Below are 18,122 nucleotides of genomic sequence, written 5' to 3'. Positions count from 1 at the left end.
AGGAAAGTGATGCATTTTAGAAATTGATGTCGGTCAAGCACTTAAAACAAAATTATTTTCAAATATACCACAGCTTGTATTTTTAGAGACGCTCCTTTCCTGTGAATATCTTCAAGTCCTTAGACTGTAACCCAGGCTTCCTGAAACAATTTTCAACCTTTCGTTAGAGCTTAAATTACCCACCCAACGTCACTATGCCATCACCAGGGTTATTTTCAGATCACCTCCATAGCTACAGAGAAAAAAATATATAAAACTGCTTCCTGAAAGAGATCAACAAGAGCAGAAACATTTCCCCTCCCTGTGGTCTGATTGTCCATAAAGATGTGTGATTTTTGGCCCAATCAGCTGCCAGTTTCAGCTCTTGGGGAGACGTCAATTCCTTCATCCAGAAATGCTAGAAAGTTTTTCTTTTTTTTTTCTTTTTTGGTGTGGGAGAGCAGCACCATGTTTCCGGCCTCCTATTCTTCAGTCTTTGTATTCCCTTGGTTGGCCCTGACGTGCTTTCTGGTCCTGCTTTCAAGCCATTTCACTGTTTTTTGCAAGATTGTAACCGCATTCACCTGCTGTGAGATTTCCTCCCATATGTCATGTTTTAGTAGGTCATAAAGCAACTGTGTCTGCTAGGAATTTTTGTGTATCTCGCATCAGTGGCATAACCTCCTTTTCTTTACTGCTTTTAACTCTGTTTTGCTTTCTTCAATGCCATGTTTGCCTTGAAGGTTATGAATAGAGGTCCCTTCATGACGAAAAAGTCTCTTCAAGTTTTTAATTTTTTTTTTTCAATATTGAAATGATTTCTTGACTTGTTTGAAAATGAATTTTGCAGTCACTCGATGACTCAAATTCAGCTAAAGTATTGCTTTGGCTTTAAAAATAGCAAGTATTAAAGAGGGGGTATTGTGCTTCTTTTCAAGGCCTTAAACTTTCCCTCTGTTACCATCATAGTAGCTCAAAAAGAGTAATAGCTCAAAAAAAATTCTCACACTGGTATCTTAAAAGACCCTTATTCCAGCCGCTACCTGAAACACTTCATTGTAGCTGGTGTCTCTTTAAAGTGATACTCTGGGATGGAACAAGTTGGGTCCTATCACAAGGTTTTGGGCAGAAATTACCCCTACAGCAGTGTTTTTGTGCAGCAGAAGCCCAGGGCGCACGCACCAAACACCCCCTCCCTGCTCCTCTGCCGGTTTCCTCTGCACTCAGACGGCGCCATATTTTACTTGACCAAAAACACAAATAAACGGACTCCTACCGAAAAAATCTGATATCAGTCTGCATTAACGCTTTATTTAGAGAATTTTCAGCACATTACTTTCACACAAAAACACCGCTAAATAAGGCTCTAGTTCTCATCGTGTCTCTTCGTCCTGGCAGACTACCTGCGTTTGTTTATATCTGGCACGCCGTGCGCACACGGATACACTTAGCAGCAAGCGCCCCTCGTAGCCAGCTGTGGCTCGGCAGCGGCGGTAGCGCCGTTTTACGACACGATGAGAACTAGAGCCTTATTTAGCTGTGTTTTTGTGTGAAAGTAACGCGCTGAAAATTCTCTATATAAAGCGTGAATGCAGACCGATATCAGATTTTTCCGGTGGAAGTCCGTTTATTTGTGTTTTTGGTCAAGTAAAATTGGCCCCGTCTGAGTGCAGAGGAAACAGGCAGAGGAGCAGGGAGGGGGTGTTTGGTGTGAGCGCCCTGGGCTTCTGCTGCACAAAATCACTGCTGTAGGGGTAATTTCTGCCCTAAACCTTGTGATAGGACCCAACTTGTTCCATCCCGGAGTATCACTTTAAGGCTTCCCACTATTTGCCAGCTCTCTGGAAGCCCATCAGGGACAGAGCCATGGGAAGACCTTGGTGTTTGAGGTCCACTTCTTCAATGTACCATGGATCTGTTGTAGGAGTTCTTGTGTGGTGACCTCATAAACTCCCGAAGTCTCATAATGATCTTGTGAAGATTTTGTGCTACTCTTAGAATAGACCATTTTGATCAGCTTTCAGATAGATATGCAGATTTACGCTATATGTGAATATGTGGTGGTTGGAAAATGTGCAAAAGTTAAATATTACATTATTGTTAAATATTAACATCAAGCATTGATAATTCATATGCAGTTTTGTTGTATTGGAAAATATATCACCCCTCTTTAACATAAAAGGGATTACTTTGAGAAAGTAGAATGGTGTTAATTGTATAATGGTAACGGTTTCATCACTGAATGTCAGAGTTAATCTTTAAAAGGGGGAAATTCAGCATGCAAATGTTACCAACATGGTTCCATACCAGGCTGCGATGCTATGTTGTTGTTTTGTTTGTTTGTTTGTTTGTTTTGTTGCACTGTTTTTCATGTGCCAAGCTCATCCAAAATACTGTGGATGTGAAATGCTCCACTCTTCACTCCTCAGCCATTCAACTCTGGGAAATTGATGTTGTGTCCAAGCATAGCATGAAAACACATTATTATAACATCTCTGACTAGTTTTAGAGAACTTAATTTGTCAGGAGCCAATTTTCTCATGGATTTATGTCAACAATGTCAATAAGTTGCTACAGCCATAATAATGATTTTAAAAACTCATAACTGCTCACAGCAACAGTTCAATTCTTACAAATTATTTGTCATTTGTTTCTTACAAGAAACAAGTTAAACTCAAGTATGTTTCCTTTTAACACTTCGGATACTTTTATTTTCACACAAACTGTAGTTTGACATTGAAGGACTTGCAGCTTTTGAAAAGATCATACCTCAATGTTTTTCTTACACTCTTTTTTGTCAAATATTGTGTTTAGATTAGAATTTTCCCCAGCATTTACTCTGGATTAAATTACCCTGGAAGAATATGTGACTTTATTATGTGTATGAGTGCAACTAGTTGTAGGATTTGACTTCTAAGTTCTTGCTTTAAAAACAAATTGTGTAAATCTAGAAGTACAGACTTGTGCTAATTGTAGTATATGTGATATTGAAATAGGCTCACAGTGAATATTTTCCTCCTACCAGCATTGCACTCCAGCTTCCAATAGCATTGACCTCAGAAGACTGTGTGATATAAACCTCAAGAGAAAAACATATTTTCTTAGATACTTTTGAACTTAGAACATTGTTTCACAATTAGTTCTGATTAAGAAATGCCTTCTCGCTGACTTTAGAGCTGTAATAAAAAAGTTATGGCAGATTAGAATATATTATTTTAAAGTAGAAATGAGGAGAGTGTATAATGTCAGAGTCGAGCTGATAAAGAGTCTTGGCCAAGCTTCTTAACCTGTTAAACATAGTTTCATTACTTTGCAGCTCCACGTGTGTGTACGTGTGTGCATGCGCTGTCACTGCGGGGCATTGCAGATCTTCCTGGATTTTGTGAGAGGTAATGAGTCTGGAGAGGAGGTTAAGATGTTCAAGTCCCAAAGTAGATGAAATTGCATTTTACTTTCCACCTGAGGGCTTAAAATATTTCTCTGGGTTGCTGGGAGAAAGTTCCAGTAAAATGTATGAAATTTCCGACGATTAAAGTTTGAGGTGTTGGGCATGTTCTTGCCACTGTGATGTTTATTTCCTCCAATGTACTTCAGCACTTCTTGTCAAGTGTGTAATACTCCCTAAAATATTAACAATGTCTTCTGTAAATGTACAAATAGAATGCACAAATATGTCCAATAGGATTTCAATTACATCGGAAGGAAAACAAAAGTGTCTGCCTCCAACAGTAGTTTTTTTTTTTTTTTTTTGAAAGAGAGGAGAGAGAAATGCACACAGGGCAAAGAGACCTTTTTTCAAAAGTTAATATTAAGATTATATTGAGGTAAACACCACATCAACCCAGAGCATAGAGAGCAGCCCTTTTTCCTGAGTAAACAAGTTAAACATACACTTAATAGTCTTTGCTTTTCAACAACCTACAGTCAATCCATCCCTCCTGGCACCGCCCTGAAAATTCCCTGTGTCAGGATGATGACACGGTGTCTGAGGCAAGCTCTCAGTCTTCACAATCCATTAATGTGAATGGCAAGGTCTCCTTGTCTGAATCCTTCTCCTCTCTTTCCTCTGATCCCCATCTGAAACCAGCGTTTTATTCCTGCTGATCAAAGTGCTCCAGCACAAAACACAGCACTCCCTCAAGGATTCCAGAGTTGCATATCTCCAAAAGAGGCATCCACCCAAGAAAATAAATTATTCTCTCAAGCAAATAGCTGCATATGAATATTTTATCACTGATTTAAACTTTCCTGCTATGGATAAGGGAAGGGAAGTGAGTGGGATAAAGTGTTGTGGTGTGCTTGAAAATGGGGGGGCTGGTTATAAGTTAATGTATTCATATAAAAACAATCCTTTAATCACCACATTCTTCAGATATTATTTATAGTTTTTGGCTCCTCAGCTCTGCTGACAGAAAGGCTAATCCCATCTGCTTGCAGAGCACAAGAAATCAATGCTTGTTTCTACTTGGAGGTTGTTTTTATTTTCTTACCCTGTGAAAACAACTGAGCTAGCATCTTTGCCAGCTTCCCCCTCAGCTTTTTTTCTTTGTCAGTGAAAGATCCTTTTGGGGGGGTGTCTGCTAGTTATTTGACAAAGTCGACCTACATCAGCCATTACTGATTTGTTCCAAATGGCAAATCTAATGAAAAGTGTGACTCCTTGGCTGCTAATGATTAAAAGAAAGGGCCCTGAATTTAACTTCTTGATATTCCTTGAATGCCTCAGACTTTTATTTCAATATTGAGACATTGGATTGTAAGACTCAGACAAAACATCTTCCCTCGCTTCCTTCTGTTTCTTCTGCCCTGTGTAATGCATTCACAGCACAAAGCAGCCGCACTATTAAAGAATTCCATTGCAATACAGTCACCCTAAATTGCTTTTACTAAAAAGCAAGGTCTTAATGCACCCGACCGACATGAGGCATTTGAGTAAACGCACTGACAGACAGTCCTCACAGAACTGAATGTAACTGATAAGAGAATCCATTAACTCTATTTTCCTTCTGTTTCATTCTCCTTCTCTCTCTCCCATCCCATTCTCCTATTTTTCTCCCGTGGCCAATGAAATATTATTTGATTTCAGCACATGGAGTCAGTATTGGAAGAGTCCAACAAATTTGTTAATTTAATGCTGCTGCCATAGTCTGAAATAGAGTACCAGTGAAATGCAATCGCAGGCTCTGTATGTGTAATCCTGACCAGGAGCATTGGGGATGAGGATTTTTTTCCATTAATGAGTTATCAAAGCGCAGCAGATGGGCTGGGATGAGCGAACAGTCTTCCTTGTTAATTGAGTGACTTTCTAATAAGTCCAGAAGACCCAGACCGGGCCTGGAAGTAGCAGGATAGAGCATCTCGGAGATTAATATCATGATTTGTGTGTGTCCACTTTTCAGCCCATTTGATATTTCTAGAGCTTGCTAATTCCTTCACAATATGACAATAATTAACATAATCAGGATGAAGATGACGCTTGAGCAGAACCACTCTCTCCACCTTCATGCTTTTGTGTTTCCTCACTGTTTTTACTCTATGCTGCTTTGACACAGGCATAATAAAATCAATGAATTTCAAGATCACCTCCCAATGCAAGAATACATCCATACCACTGAGCAGAAGTCTCACAATCTGTAACCTATAACTTCTTGAAGCCATGTCCCTCCCTCCACATCCTGGCACACAGAGTAACAGATGGCTAATAAACACATTTGCTGCTTAAAGCCCAGGCGCTGTAGTGTTTGTAAAATTCAAATGAGATAAAGCAGTGACACTCTCTGTGTGAGATCACTGGTGCAACAGAGCAGTTGGAAATACTCATTGCTCCCTCATCGGACCGGCAAACTTGTATGCAAGGGAGGGGAGCCGTGCTGTGGGAGATGTATTGTGCTGTGCAGGGTCAAGGAAGAACAGCAAACACATTTCATGAATTATTGAAAGAACAGACCTGGATAGGGAGAATGCTGCATAGCCTCTGTGCATAGATTGGACCTGTAGGTTGCACAGCATTCCATTTTCCAGCCAGGTAGAACTCGAGGAGTACTTCTAATCTCCATCTTAGACACACCGCAGGCCATCAGTGTGACACGCACTCACTCCATCTTGTGCCCTCTAAGAGCTTACTTGTTGCTGACAAGCCCATCTGGCGTTAGAGTGCTAGTGTGCAGAAAAACACATTTTATTTTGTCTCTGCATACTCGAACTTTAAATTTACATACTGAACGAAGTAAATTGTGTACAGTCTGTACACCAGAGGGGATCAGGGCTCAGTGCCAGCTCTAAACATTTACCATGGACTGCACAGTACAGTGCTTTATTAAAGGTCTCTTGGTGGGATTGAGAATCCAACTGTCTGACATGGGAGAAATCGTAGGAGAGAAATGTTTGGACATGAAGTCAGCCAGAAGTGCTGTTTAGCACCTACATTTTGTCTGCACTTCAGGTTTTCAAACTATCTTTCAACTTTGTTCATTTTCTAAAGCCATAAGACCAAGCCTGGGTTTAATTGGAGTCTACATTTCTAGGATCATTTTTGATTTTGCCCAGAAGTTGTTGCTTGTGGTGTTCTTTCTGTAATGGTCTTCAGAATAACTAGTTTTAATGAAACTCCTGGAAACTCATCAAATTTTAGATTATGGAACCATTTACCAATGTTAGTGTGGAGAAATGGCAGGTAGTGAGAAAGTGTAATGTGTCCACTTAGGCTGGCTGGCTCTGAAAGCAGAGGAATCTATATTACATCTCTTTAAATCAGAAATTAATACTTAATATATTATATGTCAAAACACTGGGATGAATTATTCATAATAGATTTAAAGGATAACAATGGTGTGTGAGATATAATTTTGACTTACCAGTGGCATGGCTGTGTTAGCTTAAAGAGTGTGTAAGTGTGTAAGTTAGGGCTAAAACTCTCCTCAGCTCTGCCTCTTTCCTATTTAGATCAGGGTATTGTGCTATTTTTAGGCCAGATAATGTTTCTCTGGTACTTCTGTTGTGGTTTTACAAATTTTAGAGTTCAAAAATAACCATGTTTTGTTTTTGTTTTTTTCATACTTGTGTTTTAGAAAACCCTTCTTTTGGTCTCTGTCTGCAATGTTGTAGCTACTGTCTCTTTGAAGGCTGATTTATGCTTGAAACGCCTGGGGGGTCCGCGCAGCTTCGTGACATAATTTTTGCACCTACGTCCCCTTGCGCAGTCCTTTTCACGCAGAAGATTTCTGCACCGCACACACTCGAGAATTTCTAACCTGCCGGATGGCGACGTGCGGACAAGTTGGCGGAGGAACAGGATCTCCTAGTGGTGGAATTGCAGAAATTCAGGCATCTGTGTGACTCTTCATACATAGATTACCGTGTCAACCGAGTGATAAATTATTCATGGCGTATATTGCAGCCGTTCTCGGCAGAGAAGAGGAATCAGTGAAAAGCACCTGGAAAAATCCCTGGGACAGATAAGTTATGTTGTAAACAAAGGCAAACTTCTCCGACTATCGTTTATTACTCTGGTAGAGGTACGTTTGTGATACACCGCCCCCTGCAGTTTTGGAATGGATACCAATGGACGCCGTACAGGGTGTTAAAAAGCATAAAAGCCTCAACGAATCTCTTGCGCGGATCTTGTGTGTCTCACTACCCCGCGTCACGTTTGCGCAGAAAGCATAACACAGCCTTAAGGCTCCAGAACCCACTTTCCTCTGATTGGCCAGCTCTCTGGAGGCCTGTTGGTGGCAGATCTATGGTTGAGGCTCCCCGTAATGTTTGAGGCCAACTTCTAAAACACGTCAAGGAGCAGTTAACTAATCCTTTTGTGATGACACCAACATTCTCTCAAGTTTTGTGAAGCTTTTGTCAAGATCTTGCACTATTTTTAAGGAAGTTTCAGACTAATTCAGCAACATTTGATTGAATGAGTATCAGTTTGAAAACCTGCACATGTTCAAGAACATCCAGTATTCTTGCTTAATAATCATGTTTAAAATATGGGAACACATAATACTCCCGCCTTAAGGTTAACCCAAAGGTAGGCTGAGTCATACGTTTTATTACAGCCACCGCCATTGTTAGGCCTCAGCTAGGCTATTCAGAAACAAATGGATGATGTCACAGAGACCATGTCTATATTTAATACAATAGGTCTGAGGACTTGGCCATCGTATGACCAAATTGGTTCCTTATAGATTTTGGAAGCATTCCCAGTATGGAAAGTGGTTATGCTTGCAGTTTGAATACCATGGAGCACTGCGTCATTGACCTTGTCCATATCCTCTGAGGTCTGGTCAATTTGTACTCTTTTTGAGATTTCATACTTTGCAAGAAAACTGTCTTCATTGAATGATTGGCTGCGGTTAAAACATATTTATATGATTTTCCAAAATATTCATAATACAGCTATTAAGTTCATTTAGCATTCATTGGATGCAAAGGAAAGCTCCACTTCTTAAAAAAGGCCATGAGACACTGAGCTCTCTGCTTAGCCTGACTCTCATAAAAGAAAAAGAAATGAATAGAATAAAATTAAAGTGAGGCTATTGCATCATGCAGTTGTAATACATTATATCTTGAGTGATATTCTTAATTGGTTTAAAAATGTTTGGTCATGCCTCAACACCATAAAAGTTTCCTCAGCTGGATGGTAGGCTTTTGAACAAGATAATGTTTCACATTACATAGCTGATTTTTATAATTGAGCTCACATTGAGTGGCACCATAGCCGTGGTGATACTCCTCACTCTGGGACTGATGACTTCAGTATTGAAGCCAGAAATATCTGGTTTACATGGTCACCTGAAACCAAACTGTAAATACTGCACAGAACAATCCTGATTTGAGAGGAATGAGCTCCTTTGTGTCCTGCTCTGATGAGATTTATGTCACGTTTCCCACACTGGAGATTACTTTTGAAACCACATCTCAAGAGTATTGTTTATCTCTTGTTTGTCCTCCTACCATATACAGAGCTCACAAGAAAAAGGAGATTGGAACAATCAGTTGTTGCCAGTGGCAAAGTGGGGACCGTCAAAGTGAAAAAACAGAGCTGTGAAACATATTTGTTGCCATGGTAATTAGTGGTGCTGTGTGATTAGAGCTACATAATTACATTGCATAATCATGTTTACAGTCAGAATTAGTTGTTTGTTTAAAATAAGTTTTGCCGGCAGGATTTTATTTGTAATCTGCATAATTTATCTACCAACTCATGCTTTAGATGTTCAGCAGTGCAGGGGGATTACTTCCAAAATGAATTCAGAGAGAGAGGGGGGAAATCACTGTAACCTCTGCTGCCCATCACTGAACTACATAACAACATGCACAGGTTAACTCTTACTGTGCCACATACTGAGCATAGCTTTTTGACAGAGCTGGTGCCAGTGCCTGACTTAGCACTGGTTCTTTGTGTTTCCTCTGACAAAGCACAAGCTTCAGGTGCTCAAGACTGGTGCTCAGCAAGCATCAATCCTTTGCTGGGCCTGAGCAAAGCATCAACTATGTCAGGAGCTGGAGCGGAGTTACCAGGGTTCCAACAATTGATGGTGGAAAAGGAAAAAAAAAGAAAGAAAACTTTTAAAAAGAAAAGCAGTCGACTGAGTCAGCTGTTGTTTGGTTGAAGTTTTTCATTAAAAACTTCCAGATGCTAACGCCTTATTGGAAAACTCAACACTGGTTACTGTTGGCTGTAACCACACCACAAAACAACAACTCCACTCTGTGTAACTGAACGCGTTCCACACAACTCCAAGTAAAAAAACACACGACAAACAGGCTTTGGCAGCTGGATGCTTATCACTGGTGATGCATTCACTGGAGCCTTGTAATTTTTAAGCACACAACCTCCCATTTTCATAGTAACACATTCCCCTTATCTAAAACAAGCCGCAACCTCTGGTCTAAAAATATGAGACCATGCAGAAGTGCTAAAATCTGCTGTTTCTTGAGTGTCCACTTGAGGCTGGCTCCAGAAGTACCAGAAGTTTCAAACACTTAAAAAAAATTTTTTTTTCAAGGCAGACATTAACCTATCTACAGCCTGGTTCTAAAAATATCTCCTGTCTGAATCGCTAGGTTTACTATGGGTTTATGGAGGCTGATTTTTTTCTAACTGGGTGGTTCAGAGGATATAAAGATCGCAAGCTCGCCCAATTAAAGGCACAGCTCAGGTCACGTGACTGATGGACACCATTTTGCTGTACTCGAAGCCCTTGCCACTTCCAATATGTCCAATTTGCTTCATTTTCTGCTTTCAGGAACAGATGGGTGACGTTGAGGAAACTATGTCCATGCTTTATACAGGGATCTAACACTAACAACTAGGCCTGCACAATATATCGTTTGAACATCGCAAAATGCACATGTGCAATAGTCACATCCCGCATGTGATGTGACTATCGCATTTCCCCCATTTATTTGAGAAATGGGAAAAAAGCAACTGAAATTGAAACCTATTCTATTTTGTACAGAGACATGGCCTCCTGGATCCCTTTCATATACAGCAATCTTCATCATTCACAGATAAACCCCCTTAGCCTGGATAAAACGGTATTATAGGAATACAATGGTGTCATTGTGAGTCAACCAAATTCTTCCCAAACAGAGATATTCAAGTCATCTGGTGAAAATTCTTCTTTGTTTAATATCGCAATATATATCGCAAACCCCCCAAAAATCACAATGTCAGTTTTTTCCAATATCGTGCAGCCCTACTAACAACCCATCAAATCCAGTACAGTGGTTTACTGGGTCCACCTTGGCGCCTCGCTGATTGAAAAGAAAACTGTTTCTTAAAAAGAACTTGATTAGAATGAACCAAAGGGCAACATCCGGTTATTTAAAATGAAGCTTATGTTAAAGAGCTACAAGTTGCTGTTCATTGAGGATCTGCTTGAGGCTGGCTCCAGAAATACCAGGAGTCACATACACACCTAGCCATAAAAATGGACTTTTAGTGCTTTAAAAGGTATATTTGCAGCCTGGTTCAAAAATAGGTTGGGTCTAAATCGCTGATTGCACTATCGGCACACACTGTACGGTGAGTTATTTTTTTTCTAACTCTGCGGTTTAGACGTTATTAAGATAATTTGATTGTCCAATCAGAGACACAGCTCAGGTCACGTGACTGACGGGCGTTCTGTAGCTGTTCAAAAATAAACTCACAGATGAGATCATAGCAAATGTGGTGGCATCCGCGGATTTGCTTCATTTCACGGTTTCAGGAACAGACGGGTGACGTCACGGAGACTACGTCCATGTTTAATACAGTGTATGGAATGAACTAAGCCTGTAATGCGTAATAGAGTGAATCATTGTTTTTGTTCATACAAGTGTTAATAACATGTAGCTGAGCATTTAAGTGTGGGTTATTATAACCTCTATGATACATAAACACTCACATTTAGCTCTCTCTGTCTATTATCCCAACTTTAATTTTCATTACCCTCATCATCTCTCATTCTCTCACCCCCTCGTTCACTCCTTGTCCTTGTCATCCGACGGGAGACTCTGACAGTGAGGCCCTGTGTCCTTGCACATGGAGCAAAGCTCTGCTATTGACTGGCATGATGAGCTGCTCTTTCCTTGTTCCTTCCTTGCAATCCCTGTAATCCCTCTGTCTTGGCTGCCAACACGACACACGTACACACACGTACACACACACACCCACACACACACACACACACACACACACACATCAGGACCACAGGGGCATTAGGGTGGGGGTTGGAAGTCAGTGGTGGGGAGCTACTGTCACCACTTATTACATCAGTGCAGTGAGAGAGCCGTGCTTTCACTTACCGACACACACTCACACATATGCACACATAAAAGGGGTGGGACATCTCAGATGAGCAGGAGAACAAAGGTTTCCATACATGCCCACAAAGTAAGCATGTACACACACATATACAGTACATACCAACACCTGTGATGGCTCCTGCCAAAAGCTGTGCCACAGGCCTGGGATGTGAGAGCATTTTGTTGTCTCCAAAGGTCACATAGTTGCATCTTACTCTCTGTTGGCACCAGAACAAACTGACACATTTGTAAAGGCTGTATCTGTACCGTTGATTATCTCTCTTTCTCTGACTCCTTCCTGACATTTCAGCCGGTCACGAAGGACGAGGAGGATGATATCTCTGTCTCCCTCCTCTGAGATGAGCTTCTGTACATTTCTTTCTTCACGCACCAGCAAAAGAAATATTGTAGCACTGCACATGTGCGCGATGATTATTGCTCTTTCTAAGTCATGCATGAAGTGCGATATTGATGTATTATTGACAACACATCAGCTTTGTGATATTGAAAATATGTAAAGCAGAGCAGATGCCTTACAGACAAATAGGCTTGTATTAAAAAAGCCCATAAATGTGCCGTGATATATTGTTTATCCCAGGAGCTTATCTTTAAATATCAAGCCCTCTGAATGAGAATTTGCTCATGGCATGCTGCTGCTTTTGATACAGTAGTGAAGACGCTAAAAGAGAGATGGTGGCAGACGCTGAATTTTGATTTTTATCTTTCTCTATATGCTTGTGTGTGTGTGTGTGTGTGTGTGTGTGTGTGTGTGTGTGTGTGTGTGTGTGTGTGTGTGTGTGTGTGTGTGTGTGTGTGTGTGTGTGTGTGTGTGGCTCATCAGGAAGCGGTGAAGGAGAACCACAAGAAGAGGGAGATGGAGGAGAAGATCAAGAGAGCCAAGCTGGCGAAGGAGAAAGCCGAGCGCGAGAAGCTGGAGCGCCAGCAGAAGAAGAAGCAGCTGATTGACATGAACAAAGGTATGCCACTTCTCGCCGTGCCACCACAGAGACAGACAGACAGAGGCAGGGAGGCAGGTGGGAGGATGAGGAGGGTGGGAAGAGGGGGTTTTACGGAATTGTGCTTCACAGAGTTCAGATTTGAACTCTAAAAGAAGAGGATAATGTGCAAGCAGGAGAGGGAGTCTTCTTTTTCAGCTGTGCAGAAATCTGAGAGATTCTCCCACGGCCTTTACTCTGCAAACTGGGGGCTGATTATTCCACGTTTAGTCCACTGGATACAAAAACATTATAAGCGTCAATGCTGGAATATTGGCATAATTACTTTTAATTGACAAGAAAAGACATCAAAAAGGTGGTGATGCTTGTTGGAGACTTTGTGGGTCTGAAGGAGCTGATCTCCTCCACATATAGTGGGATTAAGTGGAAACAGATTCATCAACATAATAGTTATGCGTTTGGATTAGACATTCCTTTTAAGTGCGAAACTGTGTACCTTGGTGATTTATTGTCCGATAAAAAATGATAAAAACTACTTGGTTTACTATTGGCAGCTAGTAAAAAAGCCGTGACTAGGAAATGGTTTAAAGCAGATCTACCCACCATAGATGAATGTATGGAAATTGTGCATGCAACATTTTCTCTCACAACAAGACAAGTTTTATAAAATGTGGTCTAAATGGACTGAGTACTGAGTAAGATCAGACTTTAACTGACTTTAGTTATGAGTTTTTAAGATAAACCCCCTACACATTGTTTTTTTATTTTTTTTATTTGATCTAGAAGTGGTGAGTTCCCCACTTCTGTGGTTCATGTTATAATGTATACTGAAACCACCTATAGAGGGATTATTTGTTTATCAACAACTTGAATGCAGAAGCACTACGGAGTATAATGGTTTGTCAATTGACGTGAAGGAGTTAACCACCAAAAAACGCATTTTTAAACTAAACATCTTAAGTTATACAGATGGTAAACTGCTCCCAGGTTTGTGAAATAGCAGTGAGTGGATAAAAGAGATCAGCAAGTGGACAGATATAAGGTGGGTAGACGTTTTTAGCAGAGAAATCCAGCGTGTACCCAAAGAGCAATTTAAACACACAACTATCACTCGATGCTCATGACTGCATTATCCGTGGACACTTACCAAACTGTGACATACCAGGACATAAATTATGTCAATAAATCAGAAACCCTCCAGAAAAGGACAGACTGCTGAGTCTGAGACCCGGTTCATAATATAAGAACCAGAAAACTATGTCCAGAGTCAATTATTTACCCGCAGACATCACTGGTGTTTCAGTGTAAAGTGTGACCCTGTTAACTGGTAACTCTCTGCCATAAATCACTGATTCTGTCGGCTGAGAGTCAGCAGTTAGCATGGTGCTGTTGCTCTGTGATGGTCAAAACTTGATAGACATTGCGTCTGTTGTATAGTATAGTTTCTAAAAACTGACCACAGAACAACCTCACATTTTTATGCTGAAAACAGGTTGAATTTAGTGTTTAAAAAACGCTAACTCGTCTGAATGAATGGAGCTAAGCGCTGCTTCTGCGGTCAAGATGCATGCGCATCTTTATGATGACATGGACTGATAACCCCTCTACAAGGGAAAAAAAAAAGTTGGGAAAGCATTATGGAAAAAGTCACTCAGACTTTCTGCACTAGTCTGATGGATACTGAAAGCCATGTGTAATGGGGAATAAAATGTGCTTTTCCTGATAAAAGGGAATTAAAAAAAATTAAAAGAAAGAAAGATAGTCAAATGTAAGGATAAACTGCTGAGGTTGACTGAAAATCGAGCCTGAATGTTTCTCTATACATCCCACTTGCATTTTGATTGTGCTGTTGTTATCCATTTATCGCTGCTTGTGTGCAAGCCATACGACAGTGAATAATTATTCCTCCAGTCAGAGCCCGTTTGCGGGCAGCATTCTATATTTATTGTTGTGAATCATTGGAATCACTCTATTGTCCTCCAGCATTGCCAGTAAACCGGGTATTGATTAGTGTAAGTTGCAGTTGTTCAGACATGAAAAATTAGAGCAACAGTGCTGGGTGCCTGTGTCTAGTTATGCCAATGACATTGTGAAGGAATTTCAAGCCCGAAGGGGCTTGTGCAAGCAGTCAGTGTGTTCTTTTGTCCATTTTTTTGACAAACAGACTGGGATTTCTTCAATTCACCAGCTTCTAAATGTCAGCGTCAGCCAAGGACCCCTCTGTAGCTCAGCCATTGTGGGAAATGTGACAAGACAGTCCTCAGTATGCCACAAACTCTCCAAGATAATTGATGCATGCGACAGTTTTTTTTTTTCACTTTCTTTTTTTTTTTTTTTTTTTTGTGCCTGAGCAGTGACCTCTTTGAAAGCTTCACTTTTAATAATCCAACATGGCTGAGCTGCAGGAGTCTGTCTACTCCCTTCTCTCATTCTGGCTAACCAGATGGAGAAGGAGAGAGAAGTAGGTATGATATTAAATATTTCTGCCAGAGCAGATTTTGATCTGGGTTTCTGAATGCCATAATATGACTTGCATGAATAAAACATGAGGGTGACATGGGCAACGTCGCCTGCAGCCTTGGAGATAGCGGGGATTGTCCTCCACACCAACACCTCGCTCCTCGGACTGTCGCGATCACACTGACCTTGGCAGTTATGAAATGCATACTTTTAAATTCAGGATATGCTAAACCCTGGCTGCTTTTCCCCCCATCCTGTCAAGGTTCTTACCTGCATTGACTACACATTTTCATTAAGCCTTGAATAGTTCCTTTTTGTGTACTAACTTGTCTCTGTATAAAATGCAATCAGAGAGAGGACAATCAAATGCTGAGCACTTAAAATGGATGCAGTGAATGGAAATGAATCTGAGCCAGAAGCAGGTTGAAGGTTACAGCAGCTTGGTGCTGCGCCTGTGTTCTCTCTCTGTTTCTCTTTTTTTAAGCTGTTTGGTTGGAACACACATAGCAGGATATTCAGGGTTTTTCTTGTTGCACATCTTTCTTTTCTCTGTCTCCACTCCTCTCCAGTTGACAGCCTTGGCTTGAGAGTCTTGCCTCTTCTCTCCCATTCTGTTCTAAAATTCTATGTGTGTTTCAGATATTTTGAGGAGTTAGTTATTTGTAGAGACTTTCCGCATCAATTTTTCATGCTGAGCAGCGACCGTGTTTTCCATGAAGGTTGGGGAAAATGAAATGTGCGGCACAATGAAGGCTATTTAAAATTCCTCTTAGTTTTTATTGATAAAGCCTGAATGTTTTTCGCTTTATTTTTTTAAGGTTAAACGGATAGTTAAATCACAGCAAGACAGCTTTAATTCATCAGATCCATATTTTTGAATAGATAGATAAAGAGAGCATGAGAGATGGGTAGATAGGTGTGTTGACCTTAATATTGCGGGTTATCGTGTTTACAGTACTGTTAGCAAGAACAGATGGAGCAGACATATGGCCGCTGCATTATGGGAATTATCAACATGTCAATATCTTCTCTGTTTTATGGCTTTACTAATTTTATAGCTTAAAAGACTGTTTGATGGATCATACTATTGTGTTTAATGCCATTTCAAGAGGCTATTTTTGAGGAGGGATAGATTTTATGTCATTCCACAAATTGCGACCTAATCCTCTCTGCTTGCAAATGATTAACAATGAAATGCATATTTAATGAGAGTTTAATTCATTTAGCTTTTGCCAGGATGGCACCAGGGTAGGGGAGGGGGAAACAGACAAATGCTTTTAGGAAGCAGCTGCAAAAAAAAAAAAAAAAGGGGGGAGAAGAAGAAATCCGTTTCCCTCCTATTTCCCAGTTGATGAGGATTGGGGTTAGTCCCTCTGTCAGTGTAATAAACTTCCTCAGTATGCATGATTGATAGATGAAACAAGTGCAGAGCTAAACGTGTTTTCCTTGTGAAGTATTAGAAACCCTAATGTAGTAAATTGCTTATGAAATCATTACTCGGTCATCCCATTCGTTTTAATTTGCTCTAAGTGGATTTCCATATTCTCTTCAACTGACCAGATGTTCAACATTTACCAAATCACTTTACTTCACTGGAAAAAAACTGTTGAACACTGCGGCATAAACCCAAACTAATGCTCCTGTCTGAAACAGAAGACGATGGCTCATCACAGCGGGGCGTTTTTTTATTGCAGTGCTGGGAAAAAAAATCTCGCAGGCAGCATGCCGAGTGCGTCAAGAGCCAACGCATGGTAGAGCATCTGGACTTTGTTTCTCCAAGGCATTAGTGAGGAGTCGCATAGCCCTCTAGCCGCCTGCGCGGCTGGCTTCACCGGGGTCAGTGCCCCCGTCTGGGGCGAGTGTCTGCACCCACATGTCAACTGTGTACCCCAGTCAAATTCACTAAGCTTTGAACACAGCCGCAAAGCTCACTTGCTGCTTTGAGCACAATGCACTATGGCATACCGCACATAGGAATAAACAAACAACCAGGAAAACTAAGTTATTTGAACATTTTCTCTGGTCCAGCCTTTTCTCTCAGGTGTAGGAAAGAAATTACATGTTTTCCCTCCTTAGACCTACTTTATACGGTGTGCCTGTCAGTATGTGAACAGTTGTTGTAGCTTGTGCAGCGGTCCCCTTCACCATATGAACCTTTGAAAAACATGTTTATGGCCAACTGGAGGAATATCAAGTTTAGAAGCATATTGGTTGTAGCCTGTGAGTTTTACAACACATTTTACAGCTGTACCAACTGTCTGCCATCGTACTCAACTGCACACATAAATGTAATCCAGCTGGACTTATGTGGTAGAAGATGAAAGATTAACTTTCTCAGGTCTCAATTGGATAAAAATAATTACTATAAAACAAACTTTTTAGGAAATAAATTATTTAAATGACCTGAGAGGGTGCTGAAAACCCTAAAAACACAAGCAGAGGCTCAACAGAAGCTGTTTTATGATGAAGTTTTACCTGCAATGTAATCATTTTTAACTGTATGAATTAGAGCCCACTGAGGCGCTTCAATCCACTGGTGCAACAGCTTGCAGACTCCGACACCAATACACTGCCCCGCTCTGCGGGGATATTAGAGAAGAAAAGATATTTCTTAAGGTGTTTGGGTTCATAAAACTATCGAGCTCATGTAATTATAATCTGAAATGTGGTTGTCTTTGATTCTACAGCAGATGAAAGTCATGTAAGGCTCAAACTTTCTGACTAGTTTGAAAATTATTGGACACAGACACTTACTGCTTGAATATTGTTTTTATTTTTCTTCGCAACCAGTAGTGCTTAGTCCAGGAGACAGACTATGATTCAAATGGGCACTATCACTCACCGTCATAAGAACGTGACTCTTGTCAAGGTGTGCATGTTTATTTATTTATTTTTTCTCTCCTTTTTAGAGCAAATGAATGGAGAGCAGATCTTCTTTTT

General features: G+C 40.6%; 1 protein-coding gene across 8 annotated transcripts in view; it reads left to right on the top strand.

Annotated features, from left to right (window-relative positions):
* Window positions 1–18,122, top strand: part of diaph2 (diaphanous-related formin 2) — a 483,641-nt gene that overhangs the window by 391,202 nt on the left and 74,317 nt on the right. For all 8 annotated transcript variants that reach the window (XM_074674141.1, XM_074674142.1, XM_074674143.1 and 5 more), the window contains one exon: window positions 12,608–12,743. In XM_074674141.1, coding sequence (XP_074530242.1) covers window positions 12,608–12,743 — 136 coding nt within the window. The remainder of the gene's footprint in view (window positions 1–12,607; window positions 12,744–18,122) is intronic.

Source organism: Halichoeres trimaculatus, unplaced genomic scaffold (genome assembly GCF_033239565.1).
Source record: "Halichoeres trimaculatus isolate MK-OKI-2021-1 unplaced genomic scaffold, fHalTri1.1 fHalTri1_scaffold_7, whole genome shotgun sequence".
Classification (NCBI taxonomy): domain Eukaryota; kingdom Metazoa; phylum Chordata; class Actinopteri; order Labriformes; family Labridae; genus Halichoeres; species Halichoeres trimaculatus.
Note: the sequence above shows the minus strand (reverse complement) of the source record. Positions and strands in the feature narration are given on the sequence as shown.